The 21937-nt window shown below is 45.4% G+C and overlaps 1 protein-coding gene across 1 annotated transcript in view; it reads right to left on the reverse strand.

Moving 5' to 3' along the window:
- Positions 1-21937, reverse strand: part of ASXL3 (additional sex combs like 3, transcriptional regulator) — a 136505-nt gene that overhangs the window by 6488 nt on the left and 108080 nt on the right. The window contains exons 9-11 of the mRNA XM_023756401.1: positions 9570-9666; positions 7027-7132; positions 56-2012 (exon numbers count right to left, since the gene is read on the reverse strand). Coding sequence (XP_023612169.1) covers positions 56-2012; positions 7027-7132; positions 9570-9666 — 2160 coding nt within the window. The remainder of the gene's footprint in view (positions 1-55; positions 2013-7026; positions 7133-9569; positions 9667-21937) is intronic.

Below are 21937 nucleotides of genomic sequence, written 5' to 3' on the forward strand. Positions count from 1 at the left end.
AAAAGGGTAGGATGGACGTGCTTTCCCCCTTTCTCATTCTTATAAAACGCCCTACCTTGAGAGGAGGGACTCTGGGTTCCTCTCGTGGGGGCTGCTGCTCCTTTTCAGCGGGGCTGCCAGATGATGCATTCCGGGTGGACGGATCATCTTCGATCCTCGCTCTCTTCTCCTTGCAGATGCCAAAGCTGTGCTGCTCTGCGGTCTTCCTCTTCGCTATCTCGGATTCTCTGCTTTCGTTCCTTCCGCCGTCAGGTGACTTGGAGGGCTCCGACAGCTTGGAAGGATACGGGGTCTCCAACCGGCTCTGCGAGCTCCCTTGCTTATGTGTTTTACTTCTGGAGGCTTCTGGAAATGAAGCCTTCTCCCCCGGGGAGACATACTGGTCCTGTGACTGAGCTGCTGGAAGCTCAGTTCCTTTACTCTCTGTCTCCTCAGAAAAGACAGGCAGTTCCAATGGTGAGGACACCCCTTTCTTTTCTGTTCTCGGCAGCACATTAGGATTTTTCCCTTTGATGATTTCTGCAGAAGGAAGTTCTGGAATCGGAGCAGGATAGGGCTTCTCTGTGTCAACATGTGATTGACAAGGCTGCTGAGCCGGGGGCTGGCTGTGGAGTTCTTTGGATGGAAATGCTTCGGGAGCGACGGGAGGAGGGCCCAGGTGGAGGGGCTCCGGAGTACTGGACAGAGTCTTCTGCTGAGAGAGAAGGCTCTCTCCCAGGGGCTGGGCAGGGGCGGGGCCTTCATCGTTCTGCGGAGAGAGTGGTTCTTCAGATACGGAAGGGGACTTTCTTTGTTGATGCACCGCTCTTTCATTCAGGGAAGAGTTGGAAACTGGAGATGTTTCTGGAGGAAGTGGCAAACTGGATGCGAAAGTGGTCTCAGCTGTGAGAAGCATGGAAGACACGGAAGACGTTTCTGATGTCAGCGGTAAGTCGGACATGGGCGATGCTTCCGACGTTAGAGGTAAATTGGATACGGGGGATGCTTCCGAGGTTAAAGGTAAATTGGACATGAGGGACGCTTCCGATATTTCAGGTGAAGTGGACACGGGCGATATTTCTGATATCAGAGATGCGTGAAGGTTTCCATCGGAGGGCTTCCTCTGGTTGTATTTGTCTGCATGTTCAGTGCTGGATACCTCAGAACAAAACGTCGTCTCCAGAGAGGCTGGAGTGCATGATTCTTCTGAAGTAGACTGGGTTTCCCCTCCGGGGGATGGCGTGCTGGTACAGGCCCCCTCTGGGCTCTCAGAGGAGAAGGAGGTCTCAGAGATGCAAGCGTTTTCCGAAAGCTGTTCCTCAGGATCGCTCTGTAGCTCCATATCCACAGCGATCCCTCCCTTCGGAAACTGGCCTTCTAAAGGAGATGACCCTGTTTTCATTTTTGGAGTATTGGTCTCTGTGTCAGTTTCTGGCTCCTTATGTTCTGGGTCGTTGAGGTGAGTCACAGAAGAAGTGGAAGGAATGAGAGAGTCACAGACTTCCAGCTGCTCGATAACCACGGACATTTCTTCCTGGGGAGATTCGGATTTCTCTTCCACCCTCAGTTCAACATGAGGCACAGCCTCTAAAACATCGTTCATTATAACACAAGATTCCAAGTTTTCTTCAGGAATTGCTATCTGGGGCTCTTCATGAGCGCTGCCTGGAATTTCAGACTCCTCCAAAAATTCAGGTATTGCCTTAAGATTTTCATCCTGGCACTCACAGATACTTGTCTCTACCTCTTCTGCAATTTCCTCCTGAATCACAGATTCTTCAGGGATCAAGATATCCTCCAATTCCGACTCTGCCATTCCCTCTTTTCCTACATCTGCCATAGGGCAGAGCCCAGCACAGAACTCAGGCTCTGCAGAAGTTGGACTTTTCATGATTTTTGGCTGTTGTTCTTCCGAGGGAGCCTGTGAAGAAAGACCTGGAAGACTCGAGCTCCCACATGAAGAACTACTTTCAGCTCCATCACTGTTTGGTCCAGCCGTGAGCTTTGTAGATTCCTCTCTTGACATGCCCAACCTGCACAGAAATTAGAAACATTGTTGTTCAACCACAAAATGCAAAAGGTACAGTTTGATCTCTCACAAATGTAGTATTTAATAAAAGCAAATGCATCAAATGAACTTTATAATCACTAAGTAATATGCTCAATTTATATAAATTAGTTCATAATGACTTGGTTTTTCTACTTTATAATCATAACTATTTCTGGTTAAGAAAGATATAGATTTTTATTCTGTAAGCAAAGAGATATGAACCTTACCAACTGTTTGTAAAAGGAATAAGAAAATTACAGACTACAAAAGATTAGGAAATATGGTCAGAAAAGCAAAAAATGTATAAGTTCTAAGATTTTTTAAGTCATAAAGCAGAAATCTGTCACTATAGTAGAAAAATAACAGCCTTCAAAGGATGCACCATAACCAAATAATTAAGATCCATGGAAGATGGGTATGTTGTAAAATCTTGACATTGAAATGACTTCCAAAGATTAAGTTCTCTTAAACCAATTAAAGAGTTGTTGTTCAATCACCTTATTTTAGAATCTAAGCATTTAACCTAAGACAACATGGAAATTTCACTAAAGAATAACAAACATATTTGGGATCATCAGAGTGGATTCTGCTAGGTTACATTTGTGTGAGGCAAGACGAATTCTTTCGTGTAGATCTCTTACTCTAAAAATATTCCATAAAAAAAGATTAGAAATAATCCAGCCTAATGTTCAGATCATAAGGCAAAGTTAATCAGGATTACAATCAAAGATACTGCGAATCACTGTTTCCTGTCATACGGAGCTACCAGATCAGCATCAGGGGCAAGGGAACAGGATGATCTAAGTGCATTACATTAGAGCACTAGGGGCAATTACAGAGATAAGCGGGAGAGAGAACATCTCCAGAGCAAGAAACACGGCTGAAATACAGCTCTAATAATATCAATGCGGGAAAATACCTCCGAGAAATCTTCAACCTTTTACTTAAATTACATCCTCAAAATGAAAGGGAAAAAAGCTGAATACACTTTGTGGGTGTTTGATCATTGACTTCTTTACTAAAACATTCTGAAAAGAAGAAAGAAGATGCTGCTTTCATAATTAGTCTCTTCTTTCAACTTTCCCTAAGATGGGTTCAAACCAAGCTATCATTTATAACTATACTATACTGAGAGGAACAGAATAGCTACATTACAGACAAATTTTAAAGCAGAATTATCAGCTAGAAATAAGGTCTTTGGGGGCTAGGTCAAGCAGGGATACCAGGCTAGACACGAAATTAAGTGTAGAACAAACAGAATCTATCCACTAGCAGCCAAATTTCTGCTAGTTGGTTACTGACAATGTTATTAAATATATTTAATGTTAATATATACACACAAACACACACACACACACACACACACACACACACACACACACACACATATATAGAGGCCCAGTGCATGAAATTTGTGCACTGGGGGGGGGGTGTCCCTCAGCCCAGCCTGCACCCTTCCAATCTGGGACCCCTTGGGGGATGTCCAACTGCCAGTTTAAACTGGCAGTCGAACATCCCTCTCACAATCCGGGACTGCTGGCTCCCAACTGCTCGCCTGCCTGCCTGCCTACCTGCCTGATTGCCCCTAAGTGCTTCTGCCTGCCAGCCTGATCAGCCCCTAACCATTCCTCTGCCAGCCTGTTCGACGCCTAACTGCTCCCCTGCCAGACAGATCACTCCCAACTGCCCTCCCCTGCCCGCCCAGTTGCCCCCAACTGTCCTCCCCTGCCGGCCTAGTTGCCCCTAACTGCCCTCCCCTGCCAGCCTGGTTGCCCCCAGCTGCCCTCCCCTACAGGCGTGGTCCCCCCAACTGCCTTCCCTCCCCTGTAGGCCCGTTCACCCCCAACTGCCCTCCCCTGCTGGCCTGGTCACCCCTAACTGCCTTCCCCTGCTGGCCTGATCGCTCACAACTGCCCTCCCCTGCCGGCCATCTTGTGGTGGCCATCTTTTGACCACTCGGAGGTGGCCATCTTTGACCACATGGGGGCAGCCATCTTTTGTGAGGGCATGGCAGTTAATTAGCATATCCCTTCCTTATTGGCTGTGGGCACACCATCTTTGCGATGGAGTGAGGGTCAATTAGCATATTCCCTCTTTATTAGATAGGATGTATGTATATGATATATAGGGTGTCCCAAAAATGTATACACACTTTGAATAATTATGAATTCCAATGGGTTAAATCTGGAAAGAAAAAAAATATCAACTGAGCTATCAGAAAAAAGTGTGTATACACTTACAAATCATATAGAAATCATATAGGTCATATAGAAATCATATAAATCATATCGAAAACAGCACTGTGTGAAATATGCCCATATCAACATTTTATTTTCATGGGAAAATAGATTTAAGATGGCATAAGGCATAGAAAGAAGAGGCTTAGAGCACACCACATAACCACACAAAGGAAACCCTGTCCCCAGAAATCTAAACTGCAAATCAGACCAACTCTTACAATTCTGAGTTCGCATACATGTGGGTGATTTCTAAGTAACTAAAATATGCCACAGTACTATATCACAAGCAGAGTAAGCCAATAAGAACCATCATAAAGACCTCAAACAAAGAGAAAAAAACGAAATCAGACAGATTTAACTAGAAGTGAAATTGGATAGCAACATTGTGGGAGAAACTCTGAGCAATGAAAAGGCACATGGTGTCAGTCAAGTGAAAGTGTGTGATACTCGGGAAAATCCCTCACATATTGGGAAAATCTAAAAGTAACAAAACTAGAAGGGCAGTCAATGAAATGTCCAGAATATATCTGTCATCCGATATGAAATCAAAGACAGGAAAAAGCAAGCAAGAAGTCCAGTACCTTTAAGAGACAGAAACTCTATGGAAAACTATAGCAAGAAAGCGGTTAAGTGAAAAAGAACTGTTTGTATTTGGAGCCCAGGAGTGGAGATGGGAGCCTTACTTACAGATTGTAGCTGTCACCCTCTGGGGCAGGGACCTTTAGCCTGATCAACCTATGGGAGTCTGTGAAACCCCCAATGCCATGTAAAAAAATGTATGTGGCTCAGCTGGTGTAGCTCAGTGCTTCAGCATCAACCCATGAACCAGGAGGTCACGGTTCAATTCCTGGTCAGGGCACATGCCCCGGTTGTGGGCTCTATCCCCAATGGGGGGCTTACAGGAGGCAGCTGATCCATGATTCTCTCTCATCATTGATGTTTCTACCTCTCTCTCCCTCTCCCTTCCTCTCTGAAATCAATAAAAGTATATTTTTAAAAAATGTATGTGTATGAATTTTTCTGAGAAGAACTTGTAGCATTAAGACCCTGAGCAAACGACTTCGCCAGGCCTTATAAATCAGGTAAAATTAAGTTTCATTGTCCCTCCATTTTGGACACCGTTTTTAAAATATAAGGATAATAATGATATCCACCTTACAGGATTTGTTGGGAGAATTACGTCAAGTAACATTAGCAAAACTCTTAGAAACATGTTATGGCCAGAGTATGAGCAATGATTATTTGTTGGAGGAAGGAAAGCTACATGGACTCTGGAATGTAGGCCTTCTGAGGGCAGAGCCAGGACGCTCCCAGATGACTGTACCTCCGGCATCTCGGACGGTGTGTGACACCCAGGAGATGTTGGATAAATGTTGGGTTCATGAAAGAGTGGGCCCAACACCAATAATAATTCAGGACTAGTGTGTTGGAGGTAAGTGCCTCAGTTATGCTTCTGCCGTCACAGAAAAGCGTGCCCCCAACGTTCCCTTTGTCAGACGAGGGTGATGGGGGTGGGCTCCACTCCTGGACATGCCCAATCGGTATGTCTGGGGTGGGTTCTGGAAACCTGTACCTATTTTTCAAAGCTCCGATGAGGATCGGATATGGCCAGGCTTGAGTAACACTGCCAGTGACTATCTAGGAAGGCACAGACCTAGCCTGCCACAGTTTTGGTTTTGAAAAAAAGATGGTAATGATCTTCTTTTACTTTTGCTTAAATATGTTTACGTATCCAAGGTCCTAGGACAGCCCCTGAAAACAAGCCTTCCTACTCCAGAGCACTGCCTTGGGGCAAGTCACCAAAGGGTAAGGAGGCGTCTGGCATGCGATTCCTTTCTGTGAAGAACGCCTGCCCATGTGACATTCCTTCTGATACTTTTTCCTCATTTACGAGGGCAGGAGGGTGGGAGGCAAGGGGGGCTGTGAAATGAGTCCAAAGGTACAGGTTTTGTTACCTACACGACCTCAGTATCTTTTACACAAAATAACTCTCAGACATTAATCTAAGCATTACTCATGTATGTGGGAGTTAAAGCTCAAATTCCTCTACTTAGGAGGGTCTCAAGTTACTGTCAGTGTCAGCTTCTTAATCCCTCCTCCTCCTAGGGATGGGATGGTCTCTGAGATGCCGATTCTGCTCACGTAGAATAGGTACGTCCCTCTAACCGTGAAGCAATGGAGAAATACTTCCAATTTAGTTCCGTCACTACCACGCTATGTGTGGCCAGTATTATTTTGAAAAGAAACACACACGATAAAAATAATTTAAAACAGGTTGCACCCCAAGAGGAAGATGGGTAGAGTGAAGGGTAACACCTCAAGCTCTCCCTGAAATAAAGACTAACCAGATATATATATGCATGGTCAGTATTTTTGGGAAAATGTGGGGATTAAATATGTCTAAAACTACTTAGGTCTAAAGTATTCATTAATAAAAATAACTTGGATTAATAAAAACGGAGATTTTTACTAAAATCCCGTTAAGAAAGCCAAAATTGACTTCCATGGGATTTCATGCTGTTTTCAGTCCAAAATGAATTTTCATGGACAAGTTATAAACCCTTGAAAATGCATTTTTAATCATTTAAGTGCTGATATGCCACTATAATTTTCCCTGCAGTTTCTTACACTGAGGGACTATTGCCTTTTATCACAGGTTTATTAAGTTTTACAGCATATGAGTATGCTATGCGAAGCAGAGAATTACATTTTCATTTCCTTCTAAGAGAAATGAGAAAAAAATGCTCTAGCACTTACTTTTCTCCATAAAACCTTTCAAAGAATTTTTCTTTCCAAGGTTCTGTTTTCTTTTCCTTCTCAATTTCTTGCCTTATCCGCAATTGCATTTCTGGCGTAAACTCTCCTAGAAAGAAAAGGCTTATATATTGAGTCAAAGGGACCGCATCTCTTGCCAATTAATAAAGAAAACATGTCATTAATTTGAGTAGACTTTTAAGGATGTTGGAGACTAAAAGCTGAGTACCGGTAATATTTCTACAGCTTCTCTTTTTATGAACATCACTTAAACGGTCACTGAGGCACAGATGAACCTAAAGCATTTAGCAAATGTCCTGCATGCTCAGGGCTGGGAATGAGAGTGGATCCACTGTCCTTAATGAAGTCTGTCTGGTGATAGAGTAGGCATACCTTTAGCTATAATATGATGTCAAAAGCCCTTGATAGGACAAATGTACTAAAAGTATAGAAGGGAAAGCATTTAATTCTGCCTAAATCTATTAGAGAAGACCACGTATTGGAACTGATGCTTTTTAAAAAATATCTTTATTGTTGAAAGTATTACATATGTCCCCTTTCTTCCCCCATTGACCCCTTCTAGCCTGCCTCTACCCACCCCAGGCCTTCACCTCCCTATTGTCTGCGTCCATGGGTTATGAAGATATGCACACAACTTCTTTGGTTGATCTCTTCCCACCCACTCCTGCCTTCCCTCTGAGATTCCACAGTCTGTCGGAACTGATTCTTGAGTTAGCTTCTCAAAGATGATCAAGCTTTCATAAAGTAATTAACGCAGAAGGCACAGAGATATGAATATGTATATTAATGTTCTTTTGAGTGGACAATTGTGAATAGAGCATAGGATGAAATGAAATAGGAAAGGCAGGCTGCTGCCAATTACCCAACGTGTATTCTAACAAGAGCTCTGAATGTTTCCTGTCAGGCACAGAGGGAGGTCCTGGTGATGGTCCATGAGGGGGAAATCTGGCCAAAGAAGCAGTTAAAAACAGGGCGAAGACATCGAAGGACTCCACCTAGGAGCCCACTGACTACCATAGAGGAGAGATGGAAAGCGCAGTCGGACAGTAGCTGTGGGACCAGGAAGGGGACGCTGACTCACAGCACAGTTAACACTTCCTGGCCAGATGGACCTGGGGAGATAGAAGAGGATCAAAGATGCTGTCAAGGTTTAAAGTGAGGAGCTGTGAGGAGGGTGGCGATATTAACCTTGAGAAGGCAGAAGGAATCGGAGATATTACAGGGAAGAGGGGGAGTTTAGCATTGGCCTGTTGGTTTGAAGGTGCTTGGTATCAGCTAGGGGATCCAGTAGGCGCTAGGAATGGAACACCAAGGAACAAGAAAGAGGAGTGAGAGCCAGGTGTGGGCCATAGCGAGGGGAAGGAGGCTGGGTAGAGAGTATGTGTAAGTTACCAAAGAAAATGTCAGGGAAGAGAATGGTGGAGGCATTAACATTTACCTTCTGATGAAAGAAGAGGGGATCCGGAAAGAAGCTGAGGAACAGCGGTCAGAAAGGCAGCTTTAGGAAGAGATTTTACTTATATTATAAATGCCCACAGGGGTTGGTTTCCAGTTGGATGGGATAAAAAGCAAAGGAGAAACTGGAGAAGGAACATGAACTGAGGAGAGGAAACTGGACTTGGCTTTTAGAAAGCCGTCAGCATTTTCTAGGAGAGATTATTTCATTGTGTACAGTGGGACCACACCCAACCATGACAAGCTGAGTGGGTGAGGGAATAAAGTGTGGTAGGTAGCATTGATATTGTTAGTCTTTCAAGAAGCCTGGTGACAAAAGGAAGGATAAGGTAAAGTGGTGGCTTCAAGGGAAGAAAGTATTAAAAGAAGATTCCTTACGCCCCAGGACATGAATCCTATATAATAAAAGAGTGATATGCAAATCAACCAAACAGCAGAATGACTGGTCGCTATGATGCACACTGACCATCAGGGGGCAGATGCTCAATGCAGGAGCTGCCCCCTGGTGTCAGTGTGCTCCACAGGGGGAGTGCCACTCAGCCACAAGCCGGGCTGACGGCTGGAAAGCACAGCGGTCCACCTCCGCTGCAGCACTAAGGATGTCCAACTGTGGCTTAGACCTGCTCCCTGCAGGGATCGAGCCTAAGCCATCTGTCAGACATCCCCCGAGGGTTCCCGGACTGTGAAAGGGCGCCCGGACTGTGAAAGGGCGCAGGCCGGGCTGAGGGATCATCCTCCCTCCCCCCGAGTGCATGAATGTCATGCACCAGCCTCTAGTAAAATATAAAATGCATCAAACAAGTCATTAAATTTAACACTTCCCCCCAGTATCTTGCTATAGCAACATTTTTATTATGTTCCGGATAACATCATCCTTTCTTCAAAAATGTCTGATATCAAAGATGCCAAGTGTAACAAAAGCATTGGTGAAGTCCCTTGGAATGGAATGTGAATTTTTATTAAATTAAAGTAGACTCCAGGGGGGTGAAAAGACTGGAAAGCAGAGGAAGGTGAAAGCTCAGTACAGCGTGTGCACTCAGGTCAAGTAGGAGCGGGAAATAGGCATTTACCTTCGGCCAGCCGCTGCTTCCATCCTTGTGCTGCATATGCAAAGAACTCATTATTTAGAGCTGACGTGCTGAGGCGTAAAACTCCATCACTTCCCATCTAGGAAATAAGCCGAAAAAACAAGATTCCATGAAGACTAATTCCAAGGCAAAGTATGCAGGAAAGAAGCAAAAACTGAGGGTGTGTGTGTGTGTGTATGAGAGAGAGAGAGAGAGAGAGAGAGAGAGAGAGAGAGAGAGAGAGAGAGAGAGGGAGAGCGCGCACAGGTGGGAGGAAGGGAGGAAAGAGCTCAAGGAAAGGACCCCCCCAGTGTGAGAGGCGCACTGTTCACAGCAACTGGGACCAGGACCAAACCGTCCACCCCAAGGAGACCCTACGAGGCGTTTCCGTTATGGGTGGTGAGTAAAGTGAACGGGTGCAGTCTAATCAAAACAAGTTTTACGCCCTGGCCCGTTGGGTTAAGTAGTGATGGCCTGGGGACCAGAGGGTCGCAGGTTCAATTCCCGGTCAAGGGCATGTATCCTGCTTGCAGGTTCTATGCCCAGCCCAGTTGGGGCGTGTGCAGGAGGCAACCAATTGATCTCTCTCTCTCTCTCTCTCTCCCTCTCTTTCTCCGAATCTCTCTCTCCCCCCTCACTTTCACTCTCTCTAAAATCAATGGAAAAATATCTTTGGGTGAGGAGTACAGTAAATAAATAATAAGTTTTCTATGTTTATTCTAATATGCCTCAGATTGTACCAAATTAAACATCAACACATGTTTCTACCTTTAGATTAGGTTTTTTAAATGAAATTTTCTACAGTGTGTGAAAAATAAAGAAATCCGGTCCGATCACTTGGATTCCTTTGCTGTCAGCGGTGTAGACAACAAAAAGTTATGAAATATATTAAAACAAGTACACCCACACTGTCATACCTACCCCTGCACCCTGCCTTCTCCTGTTATCACCTCTTCAGATGCACACGAAATCGGATAGACAACAAAGGTTAAAATATGTGCGACTACACACTACTAGCCTTTTCCTCAAATACACTAACTTTTTTGGAAACACACTAACTTTTAAAAAAACTCACGTATACAAGAGATTCAGGTAAGCATCACCAAACTGGATGCTTTTAACTTTCCAACTAGTTACTGCGTCTTCTCTGGGCATGGAGTCTGCTGGTTGACATAGGGGATTGAGGCTGTCTTGTCCCTGGCTGGCTTCGTATGAAGAGTGAAGATAAAACACATAAATAGGTCGGCAATGCCAGCATGAGACAGGTGGGAAGAACTTCACGCCAGAGGTGACCCTGGTACAGGGTCTGGGGAGAGGACAGACCGAGACGGGGTGGGTTTAGGGGTACAGCATATAGTAGACGGACTGTCAGAGTGTGAGCCGTACTGTAGATGCCGGGCATCGTGGCCAGTCAGTAACTGGACTGTATGAAGGTGAGGATGCGGTATGTAAGCCTGCTACTCCAAGGCCCTGCACACGGTAGCTCCAACCCTATTTGCACAGATTTCCTCTTTCTCCCATGTGCACATGTCATACATCCTAAACTCAAATTCGTCACTGTTACCTGGAAATACACTCAAAGGTTTCTTAGCCCCACGTTTCTGTTTGTCTGTGGTCTTCTCTATGCTCCATCTTTGCCCACAGACACATGATCCCTATTTTAAAATTTATCTTAAGTAATGCCTTCAGGAATGTGTCAGCTAAACCACCAAGCAGGAGCAGAGGAGAGCACTCAATCTAAAAGTAAATGCTATACTCACTAAACTGGATCATGGCCAGTCAAATCCAGAAACAGTGATACCGTGAACAAATGGGAGATCTGCTGAAGGCTGCCAATCACATCTATAGCAAGGTACAGATCTGAGATCCTGTGATTCATCTACAAAACATTCATCTGAGTTTCATTCTAAAGTTTCTTCATCTAAGAAACACTACAATATTGAATACCCCTGAAAAATTTCAGCACACTTTCATTCATTCATTGGCTGTTTACTTACTCAATTATTTCATCTGTATTCAGCAGACACTACGCCACTCATGGGAACCCATGTACTGGAGCCTGTATGGGTGCTGGCAATGCAGTGGCAATAAGGAAAAAGCCCCTGTCCTTGTATTTTGAATACGTTTTACATACAGCAAATGCTTCTGGTCTCTGTACATCCTTCCAGCCACCAGAGTCCAGCACAGCTGAACTGTACAGTTGTATTACCGGCCAGCATCCCACCTCTTGGTCTCACCACAGCCCCAAGATGTGAGTGCATAAATGTCCCAGCCTTCCCATCTTCTGATTGGACAATTCTAGGATACTGTTCTCTGGAGTGCAGAATATGCACTGAACCAATGGATGGGGTGAAGGGGTGAAGGGGTGAGGAGGTAAAGACACTGGAAGAGTAGTTCAGGCCCGGCTGCCATGGCTCAGTGGTTGAGTGTCAACCTATGAACCAGGAGGTCACAGTTCGATTCCCGGTCAGGGCACATGCCCGGGTTGCAGGTTCAGTCCCCAGTATGGGGCGTGCAGGAGGCAGCCGATCAATGGTTCTCTCTCATCACTGAAGTTTCTATCTCTCTCTTCTTCTCTGAAATCAGTAACAATATATTTTTTTAAAAAGACTATTGCAGGAGACACTACCCATGCTCAGGCCGATGCTGGGAGATGGGGTGAATGAAAAAGGCAGCCGGGCTTGGTCAGAGGTGTGCAGGGGCTGTGATCAAGGGTGGCTAGCAAACAGTAAGGATGAGAGAGAAGACACGCCTCCAGGGAGTCTGACGTCTCCTGTGAATATTGACTCCGAATATTTGTCCCAGTGGTTTGGGAATGACGAGTAAAAGCAACTCCACTTAGGAAGACTAACGAGGAAGAGGTATTCTTACCGCACGGATTCTAAACAGACTAGAAGGTGGAAGGCACGTTCCCTCAAAAGGTCAAGGAGTTTGTTGCTGGGAAGTGTGTGTGTGTACCAGGAGGTGGAAAAGGTAGACTGTGCTACCCCTGAGGTAACGCATGTGCTGTCTACCCCCCGTGGGCCATGCAAGGCCCAGCGTATCACAGGCACTCAGTAAATGTTTATCGCACCGCCCTTGCTCTCTGTAGTGAAAGTTTTAAAACTTAACCCCAGGAACTGAGAATCAGGGTTTTAGATTTGTGCCTTCTGCCAGGCCAGGGACATGATTAGCTGTTAACTGAAATTTCCGCATTATTTTAAGACACAAAGAAATACCAGTTCCAGATTAGCTCTGACAGAGTCTCAGGATTTGAGCACATGAAAAGGCAAGGCAGTGTGAAATAAACACATTCGAGAATACGGAAGCTAGCCCTGGAGCAAATGTGTGTCCTTTAAAACAGAGAAGTCATATTAACCGCCGGATTCCCAGCCTGTAGGAGACAGCACAATTAAACACGGGGGCTAAATTAGACTTAGGAAGTAAATGCCAATAAAGCTTTTAAAATACACTATTAATTTTATGGCCTTTAAGAAATACTGTCCGAGAGACATAACATTTTAATGAGCTGGAACAATAAACATTTCTGAAAGGATTATTTATTTATTTATTTATTTATTTATTTATTGCTGAGCTATAAATTCTTGTTTTCCTGAATTACCCTTAATAGAAATGTTCATTCTAAAACTCACACACATCCCCCCGCCTCTCTCTCTTCTAATAAAATGTCTAAGCTATTGATAAGTATGCCCCCTTTTAAATTAGGAGAAAATCTCTGATCATACCAATGGCTACAGAGGAGAATAAATATCAGCACAGGGAAACTTATTCAAGTAGAGATCCTTTTACAAAAATTTAAACTGTGGGTGAGTATATCATTTGCCTTTAGTATTGATTATATGAATATACATTTTATGGGATGAATGTCAGTGGAATTTAAGGGTTGAAAAGTGGCTATTTACATATCACCCAATGTTTAAAGTTCAATGAATGTGAATTCTGTATAAGAATATAACTACATTTGTCCTAACCAGTTTGGCTCAGTGGATAGAGCGTCAGCCTGCGGACTGAAAGGTCCCAGGTTCGATTCCAGTCAAGGGCATGTACCTTGGTTGTGGGTACATCCCCAGTAGGGGGTGTGCAGGAGGCAGCTGATCGATGTTTCTCTCTCATCGATGTTTCTAACTCTCTATTCCTCTCCCTTCCTCTCTGTAAAAAATCAATAAAATATATTTAAAAAAAAGAATATAACTACATTTGATAAAGTCCTTTAACCCTCTACCATATTCTTTATCACTTTGTTCCCTATCTTGGGTTTCTTGTGAGTGACTCAGAGTGCGAGGCAGGCAAGCTGCTTAGAGCAGTGGTTCTCAACCTTCTGGCCCTTTAAATACAGTTCCTCATGTGTGACCCAACCATAAAACTATTTTCGTGGCTATTTCATAACTGTAATGTTGCTACTGTTATGAATCATAATGTAAGTATCTGATATGTAGGATGGTCTTAGGTGACCCTGTGAAAGGGGTCGTGACCCACAGGTTGAGAACCGCTGGCTAAGAGGGATAGTGAGCGATGTGTGGAGAGCGAGAAAGTGGCTAAATGGTAACGGGATGCCTAGATGTCCTAAGCAATTGGGGCTTCATTCTGCAGACGGTGAGGGGCCATTCACAGTGAAGCCAAGCCATGCTGAAAGGTTCCCGCTGAATGTGTGCAGGTGAGCGGACTGTGGCTTTAGATACGGGGTTCAGAATGGGCCTCTCTAACGCTTGCCATTGATAAGGGACATTGGAGCAGACACCTGAATGAAGTGAGGAAGTGAAACACACAGCCCTGGCCCAGTTGGTTGGGGCATTGTCCCATACACCAAAGGTTGCAGGTTCGATTCCTGGTCAGGACACATGCCTAGATTGCGGGTTCCATTCACAGTTGGGGAACTTTTGGGAGGCAATTGATTGATGTTTCTCTCCCACATCAATGTTTCTCTCTCTCTCACCCCCTTCCTCTCGCTCTAAAATAAATTTTTTTTAAGAAGCATACCCTCGGGTGAGGACTAAAAGAAAAAGAAGTGAGGCATCAGCCATCTGGGGAGGAGTGGGCGACGAGAAGGAAGGGATATAAATGCAGAGGCCCTCAGGCGGCCTGCAAGGAGCCCCTAAGAGCTGAGAAGACCTTGGAGATGGGAGGAAAGGAGCGGAGGGGACAGATCATGCCAGGCCTTGGGGCCCAACGGAAAGACTGGCTTTTCTCCGGGTTCGCTGGGACGCTTGTGGAGGACTTGGGCCTGGAAACTGCAAAGATCTGACATTTCCGAGGGCTGGCTCTGCCTGCTGTGTGTAAAGACGACTCTGGAGCAGCTGTCTGAAAGCATAGCTGAGGGAGCCACACATGTGATTTTAATTTTTCCATAATCACACTGAAACAGTAAAAGAAACATGGGACATTAATTTATTTCTAAGTCAACTGATCCAAAATGTTGTTTCAGCATATAATCAGTATGAAATATTGTTGAGATAGTCTTCATTCTCTTTGTACACTAATTCTCCTATATCCAGTGTGTGTTTTTACAACACATCTCAATTCAGATCAACAGCCACTGGTGGCTAGTAGCTACTAAATTGGACAACATAGTTTTAGGAGATAAAGACTTCTGAGGGACATGAATAAGTCGTTATTGTAAAACTCCAGGAAAATGATGATAGCACTATGGACTAGGGCAGTGATGGCGAACCTATGGCACGTGTGTCAGAGGTGACATGCGAACTCATTTTTTTGGTTGATTTTTCTTTGTTAAATGGCATTTAAATATATAAAATAAATATCAAAAATATAAGTCTTTGTTTTACTATGGTTGCAAATATGAAAAAATTTCTATGTGACACAGCACCAGAGTTAAGTTAGAGTTTTTCAAAATGCTGGCACGCCGAGCTCAAAAGGTTCGCCATCACTGGACTAGGGTGACAGCAGTATAGGGGGTGAGAAATACTTGGGTGCTGATTATATTCTGAAAGTTGAGCCAATAGGACTTGGTCACGGGTGGGATGTCTGATACGAGAGAAAGAGAGCTGGCAAGACGGCACCAAAGACTTTTGGCAATTGAAGCAAAAGGGGATAACTAGGGATGGAAAGAGACTGTGCTTTGGGTGAGGGGTGCGCAGTGTAGTGGGAGGGGATGCTTTGTTGAGGTGTACACTTGAAACCTGTATGGTTTTGTGAACCAATGTCACCCCAATAAAGTCAATAAAAATTATGAAATGGCTATTTCTTAAAGGGGAGGAGGAGGTTTGGTTTTGAACCAATTAAGGTTGAAATGTTTATTATAATTCCAAGTAGATATCTTAGATAAATCATTCTGCATGTAGCATAGAGGATGCCCTGGACATAGGCAAAATGAGAGACAGGGACTCCTGTCAAAAAGCATCAAGAAGCCCGGCTGGTGTGGCTCAGTGGTTGAGTGTTGACCCGTGAACCAAGAGGTCACTGGTTCCATCCCCAGTGCAGGGGCAGGGGTGCAGAAGGCTGTGTATCAATGATGTTTCTTTCTCATCTATGTTTCTATCTCTCTCTCTCTCTCCCTTGCCCTCTCAAAAATCAATAAAAATATTTTTTTTAAAAAAAAGCATCAAAGAAAGGCCAAGGAACAAATGATGCAAAGTTTGTTCAGGAAGTGGGAGTAAAGATATATATCAGTCAAGAGAGGAACCAGCATCGATGGGGCTGAATGAGCATGTGTGTGAGTGGTGAATATGATAAAGGCATGAAAGACGATTCCTAGGAATAAGGCTTGTATAGCTGGGTAGACGCTGGTAGCAAACACCAGGACAGGAAAAGACACAAGGAGGAACCATGTTTTAGACAAAGAAATAGTTTGTTTCTTTGCATATGCTAATTAGGGATCTCTGGAAGGCAACCACGTGAAGATGGTCTAATCAATAACCCAGACGAGGGCAAGCAGCTCCACAGTGACGGTGGGACTGCACACGGAACATAGGAATTATTAGCGGAGAAAGTATAATTGACAACGTGGATGTGGGTGATGACACACAGGAAGAATGACCAAAAGAGAGGATGACTTGAAGCAGAGCCTTGAGGAACGCCAACATAGAAGGGATAGGCAGAAAAATCCATGCTGTTAGGAAGACTGAGCCAAAGCAATCAGAGGTAGGAAGAAAATCAGAGCAAAAAGCATGATGTCAGCCGCACTCCTTCCCTCGGATAAAGGTCTACAGCCAGAGGAGTGGGCAGGAGGAGTACAGAGCAACACTGGATTATTAAATGAGATTTGTGAGTATGTACATTGCAGAGGGTTTGAAAACCAAAGATTCTATGATAGCATAATAACAACTAATCTTGCCCTGGCCAGCGTAGCTCAGTGGATTGAGCGTCATCCCATGCACCAAAAGGTCACGGTTCTATTCCTGGTCAGAGCACATGCCCGGGTTGTGGGCTTGATCCCCAGTAGGGGGCGTGCAGGAAGCAGCGGATAGATGTTTCTCTTTCACGTGGATATTTCTCTCCCTCTTCCTTCCTTTCTCTCTAAAACAAACACACAAAAATCAATAAAAACATATTTTAAAATAATAACTAGTCTTGTGGGAACTGAATACAGCCTTCTCATTAAAAAGATACATATAAACATCTATGTGTATAGCCATATATTCTTATCTATTTCTATCTATACATACATGTACCTATACTAGTATGTCTGTGCATGCATGCACATACGCAACACACACACACACATACACATTTTCTCCTTCCTCTGGAAACACCATTTGTAAGCCAGCTAACCGCTTGGCTAAGACAGATGATGGTCTCCTTTGGAATGAATCTCTGGCACCTCCAGGAGAAGCCTTCTTCCTTCCACCAAGTGACCTGCTCAGGCCCACAAGTCTCAGAGGAGACGTTCCATTCGGGGGTGGAAGGCATGCCCTCACTCAAGATCTCTTGGCGAGTGATTTCTCCAACCTCCGTGAATGGGGGAAAAGAATTCACTAGGAATATGAGGAAAATATTTTCTCTCCATTGCTGAAAAGAATTTCAGCATCTACTCTATGGGAAATCATACTTGAAGAATGTATATAATATTAGAAACATATTTTATTTAAAAAGATAATCTTGATATTGATTCTGAAAAGGTTTCAATTATTGAGCTTCATTTACTATACTTACATGGGATTTCCCTTCACTGCTCTACAACGTTAAAAACCACAATCATTCCCGAGTGACTTTAAGTCTACACTTTTGCATTCTGCCTCCTTTCCTAAGAATCATCCTGCTTTCAAATTTCAAAGCTCTATTCAAAGTATCACAGTGCCCCCGATGCTACAGCCGTCCTGCTCAGCAGACGTGTAGCCCGTGGAGAAATAGGTAATAACAACAAAATAAAGGCATCTAAAGGCAAAAGTAAAGGCATCGACAGATCAAGAGTTAGTCAACTGCTCAAAATTAAAGAAGAATGCTTTGATATTTATGGTTCATCTTTTTCATTAAATGTTGTGGACAAGCCCTAGCCACATATTGGGACAATCTGATCGGCCTTGATGAGAAATGCTGTTTTTTAATCCAAATGCATATAAATAAAATTTGAACATGCTGACAATATGTGTATGTCTTAAAAGAGAATCTCTCTTATAATTTGCATTTTTATCAATGTTTCCTCTGGGGGAGGAATATAAAAAAAGCAAACTTTCTTTGTACCCAACCATGAAACAGAAAACAAATGCTCTATTTAGTGCAAATCAAGCTCATGTTCTTGTACAGATGAAATAAGGGCATGTTACAATGTAGTGGGAATCAATGAATCACTGTTTCCACTTGAAATACACTGAACAGCTGTGTTTAAGTGACTATTAGTCACTCGTGTCTTTAACAAATATTTCATAAGCATCTACTACGTGCCAAGAACTGTGAAGTGGACAGTTTCTGCTGCCACAAGAGTGTAGCACCTAGCAAATGAGCGAAAGGGATACTGTCCATTATAATAGTACTAGAGGCCCGGTGCATGAAATTCGTGCACTCGGGGGGTGGGCATCCCCTCAGCCCGGCCTGCACCCTCTCGCAGTATGGGAGCCCTTTGGGGATGTCCGACTGGCAGCTTAGGCCCGCTCCCAATGGGGAATGGGCCTAAGCTGGCAGTTGGACATCCTTAGCGCTGCTGCAGAGAGGCTCCTGCCACCACCATTGCGCTCACCAGCAGTGAGCCAGGCTTCTGGCTGAGCGGCACTCACCCTGTGGGAGCGCACTGACCACCAGGGGGCAGTTCCTGCATTGAGCGTCTGCCCCCTGGTAGTCAGTGCATGTCACAGGGACTGGTAGTTCTGCTATTTGGTCGATTTGCGTATTAGCCTTTTATTATATAGGAGAGGATGGTAAGTACCCGGAGAAGGAATAGAAGCGGTGAAGACCCTCCAGGCAGAGTGCCTAGCAGGCCTTCAATTCTCCTTTGTAGTCCATTAATATCAATGTCTTTTCTCCTCTCCCCAGTCACCCAGTGGCCCCCATCCATTTAACTGTTCAGTAATAGCTATAATGCATAACTATAATAATAACTAAAATCAATTTAGTACCTACAGCCATGAAGGCAGGGCAGTGTTTTCACAGGATTTGGCCCCCCAGAATGTAGCTTTTCCATTCCACAGGCTTCCTTTATTAAGGCGTTTACTCTTCCACTCAAAACCTTCATGTGCTCGGTGCTGGGAACACAACAACAACAAACAGGAAAGAAACAGCGCCTGTCCTCTGAGGCCGTCCTGACAAACGTGTAAGGACCCTGGAGGAGCAGGAACCAGCCCCCGGTGAGAACGCTCCAGGGTGTGCAGGAGGGGTGGTCTGAGGCGGTCACTCCAGGCAGAGATGCCCGGGAAGGAGGGGAGGAGTGAGCCCTGGTGAGCAAAGAAGGGAATCCACCAAAACTGAAAAGGGGAGAGAAAACGCTTGTTGCCAGGGAAACGGGGGGGGGGGGGGGAGAATGTGGGAGCTGGAGGAATATGTGGCATCAATATTTGTTGTTGTTTGTGCCTTAAAAGTATATTTTTATTGATTTCAGAGAGGAAGAGGGAGGGAGAGATAGAAACATCAATGATGGGAGAGAAACACTGATCGGCTGCCTCCAGCTGCCCCAACCTGGGGATCAAGCTCACAATCCAGGCATGGGCCCTGACTGGGAATCGAACCGTGACCTCCTGGTTCATAGGCTGACACTCAACCACTGAGCCACACCAGCTGAGCAAGTGCCTTTTTACTTTTGTTAAATGAATATTCTTACCTGAGAAGGACCCTCCTCTCCACGCTTCAGGTTCATCATTTGTAAACTAAGAATAGCAAACTGCGTACTTCATAGACTTTTCGTGAGAATTAAATCAGTAAATAGATGTAATGTGCTTTGAATATGCTGATTTGGGGAAAGATCTCAAGAAGTCCAGCTATAGCAATAATCAGTTGTATTTGGTAGCACGGGTGACAGACTCACCCTAGGGTGCCCCCAGTGAGTCCCACTTTCACACAGCCCCCCTTCCCTGGAGTGTGGAGAGCCCAGGACTTGTTTCTGACCCACAGGACCTGGAAGGGTGACGCTGTCACTCGATCATGTGATGAAAGACTCCATCGTAACCCAAGGAGGCGGAAGCACCCTCGCGCTGGCCTTGAGGACACGCCGAACCAGGCTGTGCCTTTGTCTGTGGCCCCCGAGTGCTGAGGGCATCGCCCCACAGCGGGCAGGAAGTACTAGTAAAACCGGCCGGCGATCTGCATGAACTTGGAGGAGGCCCCCAGCTGCCTGTGAATCAGCCCAGGCCCAGACTCAACCTGAGGAGATCTGAACAGAGTACTGAGCTCGGCAGTGCCAGCCTCCGCACCACGGAGCTGTGCGCTAACACATACGTGCTCTCTGAGCCTCTAATGTGTGGGGGCGTGTCACACACAGCACAGAGAACGAACACAGGGCGGTGGGAAGCCCATTTGACTGCTGCTTCTGTATCAGTGGAGAGGGAACATTCTCGGTTGACAGGTGCATCAATCCCTTTCACTCTCCCTTAAAATTAATGGGAAAAAATATCCTCGGGTGAGGATTAAAACAAAACAAAACAAAACAAAACCAACATTAGAAATACTGAATGTAAAGACTCTCATACACTCCCCAGCGAGGAGTGGGATTTTAGAAGATGAATACACAGTGGCCCTGACCACCACGACTGCGGAGCTGGTGAGCTCTTAAATCCCGGGATTCTCCGCCATGTCCTCCTCAGTTTACCCACCTGAGCAGAGGCCGTGGCGTCTCAGCATCGGCGCTGGGAAGGGGCTGCCTGCTTGGGACAGGGATCGGAGCTGGAGGGGCAGTGGGGGCAGGCTTTGCTGACCTTGTGCTGGCTGGTCACCTGACCCGCCCTGTCTGAGAGCAGCCCCTTAGCCACCTGAACCGAACCAGCCCTGCTCCCAGGCCCTGGCTGCCTGCCCGGGATCAGGGCCGGAGACGAAGCTGCCGCAGAGCAGAGCAACATCCTGGGACAAAATGATCAGTGACTCATCCCCTCGCGGTCTCAGGGAGAGGTAAGGTCTGAACTACCCACCGTCAGAGAGCGATGCCCCAGGACCACACAGCAAAGGAAGAGGGAGGCGGCGCCTGGCAAACCCCCCCTCCCCTCCTGTAACTCCTAAAGGCGTGTTTCCCCCTCAGATCTCTAGTTTGTGCTACCTGACCAGGGCCAAGCGAAAGCAACTAGGAAGTATTACACTGAGCAATCTTCACACACGGTCCACTGTGAAGAGAGACCACAGTTTGCAGGAGAAAGTCCAGTTGCCAAAGGAAAGCCAAAGGCCACGGGAATGTTGAAGGTCAATACGACAGCAGCACACCACGGTGGAGGTTCACAGGGGGCAGACTCCACACCAGGGGAACCCCCCAAATCCCACTGACACCCAGCATCTCGGACACAGTCCCGAGACCACAGCTCTCCCGTCCTTAGTGATGAGAATGCCGTCTTCTCCCAACCTGGGAAATACGATGTCACAGATGAGCACCCGCCAGCCAGCCTTCGCTGCTCTGCTTCCCCCTCTCCCCCAGCACACGGTCCCACAGTAATCCAGGAGGTGTTCCCGGGAAATAAATCTTTTATGATCGCTTCAGTTTGAGAAACATTGTTTACAGCAAGTTCAACAATTTTCCTCCCTACAGAGCTTTGGGGCCTTTATCATGCAAATGAGAGCAACATCCCTCCGGCTCCCAGGAGCACTGAGCAGGGCTCTCCACAGCATGTCCCCTGGGAAGTGTGGTCTATGCTTCCTGTCCTATGGGAAATGCCTCCTCACAGGGTCGGGACCACATGGGCGCACCCCAGAAGCACAGGGCGAAACTCTACCGCTCTGTCCCTGAATGAAGGCCTTTGTAAATTCCAATTTAAAAAAAATATATTCTTATTGATTTCAGAGAGGAAGGG

Source organism: Myotis lucifugus, unplaced genomic scaffold (assembly GCF_000147115.1).
Source record: "Myotis lucifugus unplaced genomic scaffold, Myoluc2.0 scaffold_93, whole genome shotgun sequence".
NCBI lineage: Eukaryota > Metazoa > Chordata > Mammalia > Chiroptera > Vespertilionidae > Myotis > Myotis lucifugus.